Genomic DNA, 2444 nt, shown 5'->3' on the forward strand with positions numbered 1-2444 from the left:
TTTTTTGTGTGTACGAGAGTTTGAGAGATAGAGAGGGAAAACATAAGAGATAGAGAGTGAAGACTATGAGAAAAAGAAAGGGAAAATTATGCCAGGGGTATTTTGGGTAGTAACGTCATTAGTAGCATCAAAATGAGAGTTATATAGAGATAGGGTATTTTTTAAATGTAGTTTCACTTATTGCATTAAAACTCAAATTTCCCTTAGATTAAGCTATATAATTATATTCATATTATGATTTTAGTTAAAAAATTTATGTTCTTAATGTGGTAGAGTTCAGGCATATTTAGTTCAGCAAAGTAATTGAATTAGTTGTAAACTATCTGTTACACATGCCTGGATTTTTATTTTGTTGTTATTATTGTCTAGATTAATTATAATTACTATTTATATTATAATTATAGGGAACGACTACAACGCATCCTTTTTTTTGCAACATCGGTGCATCTTTTTTCTATTTCGGCACCTGGATAGATATAATCCCAAAAAAATTTATATGACGGTATACATTGTAGACATTTAGAATATCCTGCAAATTTTTAAGAAATTCAAAATAGTTTATGAAGCCGAAAATAAAGTTCAAACTGTCAAATTTTACACGCGTACACAAAAAAACAGGCACGCGTGCAACAGACAGTTTAGACCATGTTTCAGTACCATAATTGATTCAGAATTTCTTGAAAATTTATAGGATGTTCTAGATAGCTATAATGTACACCGTCATAAAAAAATTTTGAAATTATAACTATTCAAGTGCCAAAATAGAAAAAAGATGCACCGATATTGCAAAAATAGGAATGCGTTTAGTAGCTACCTATAATTATAATATTTATGTATGGGTGATATAAATATTGATATCATAGTCCTTTTATTCATTTATTATATATAATTACCTTATATTTTTCCTACAATATATATATATATATTTAAGGAAGAGAAAACAACCTTACATTATGAGATTAAAGGCCAAATATAACAATATTTCACTCTAAATTTGCATATGAATTTCACTCAAACGATTTTTCTTGTCAAAATCTCACCACACTATCCTGCTAATAACTTTATTCTATTCAAAACATCAATTTGGAAACTGGAAAATTTGGTGAGATGGTGAGTCTTGTGTACCCAATTTGTAAAGTGGGGTGGTTTTATTCATCATATTAAAACCTTATTACAAATATCATCAACAGATTGATATAAAAGGTCTCCACTAATTTAATACGAAGCAGCTATTTCTTCAAAGCTTTCTTCACCACTCATCATGGTTGTTGTGCCTGCATTGAGCAAGAGTCCCATGTCGTTTTTCACTTCTGCAACAGTGGAAACAACGCGTGGAGTATTGTCTTCCTTTTTCAACTGAATTGGAGTAAATTTTCCATCTTTAGATTGCTGTATTGCTCTCGAAAGTGCATCCCAATTATTCTCAAAACTAATAAGATCACCTCCTGGGAGAAACCCCGAGTCAAAGCCTTTCCACTCCATTTTCTGCTGAATATACTTGAACCTTCCAGCCTCAGCCACCATTTGGATAACGACCAGAAGATTCTGACGAAGCTCGTTCGTGGGATCCTTGCTATCAAATCTTCTGAATGCTTCGAGGGATTGGTCTAGTGGCTTGAATCCCACCCTAGTTTTCTCTCTGTCACCTAAGTTGACATAGCTAGTCACGAGATTAACATCAACTTTTTTGGTGCACTGATTGAAAAGTACAGTTTTGGAGTTAGGTGGAGCTTCTCTGAAGAAGTAGCAACGCTTCTCTGCATCTACTTGATAAGCCACCACGTACGAGTTGAGAGCGTCTAGTGCGAATGTGATGGAGACAGTACTTGGATTGTAAAGTCTGACATAGACAAACTGTTTGTCTCCGACTGCTGCAGCTCTCGTACGCAGCACTTTGATGCCATAGCTCTCGGCTCCACTGGACAGTGCTGTTCGTAGAGATGACATGAACACCTGGTATGGCCCCACACTCGCACCTTCGAATTTGGTGTTGAAACTCACTGTGCTGATGGTTGCTGTTAAAGGAGTCGACATAGTTGCCAATGCCACCATAATAATCTGCACAATCATGTTGATTGATCCTCCTTTCATTGTGAAAATATTTAAAATGTAGCTTTGTTACTAACTCATGAATCAACTAAACATATACATACATATATATATTGGCCTGAAGAACAAGGTGAAACAAAGTAGCTGGGAATAAAGAGCACGTTTATGTTAAGGCCCACGACGTAGTTGGATTGTTTGAATTTTTATTTCTTCGATCGATGAGTGGCTAATGATGCCAACTGGTGTTCTTATCCTGACACACATTTAATAGTATAGGTATACAAAAGCAGAGCCTTGTCAAGTTGAAAATTTTGAAATCTTGTGATGTTTTATTGGGTCTATACATTGTGTTTGGTCATTAATTATCGTACGTGTACATTAAGAAGATATGTTAA

At 34.7% G+C, this 2444-nt stretch overlaps 1 protein-coding gene across 1 annotated transcript; it reads right to left on the minus strand.

The window, feature by feature from the left end:
• Nucleotides 1-1215: 1215 nt before the first annotated feature.
• On the minus strand, nt 1216-2091 carry LOC133782093 (ribosome-inactivating protein cucurmosin-like). The gene has a single exon (XM_062221283.1). The coding sequence runs from the start codon at nt 2089-2091 to the stop codon at nt 1216-1218; it is 876 nt and encodes a 291-aa protein (XP_062077267.1).
• Nucleotides 2092-2444: the final 353 nt, after the last annotated feature.

This window comes from Humulus lupulus, chromosome 1 (assembly GCF_963169125.1).
Source record: "Humulus lupulus chromosome 1, drHumLupu1.1, whole genome shotgun sequence".
In the NCBI taxonomy this organism is placed as follows: domain Eukaryota; kingdom Viridiplantae; phylum Streptophyta; class Magnoliopsida; order Rosales; family Cannabaceae; genus Humulus; species Humulus lupulus.

What these genes read in the sequence shown, in the direction of transcription:
- LOC133782093 (XM_062221283.1), bottom strand. Translation starts at nt 2,091, where the DNA reads ATGAAAGGAGGATCAATCAACATGATTGTGCAGATTATTATGGTGGCA.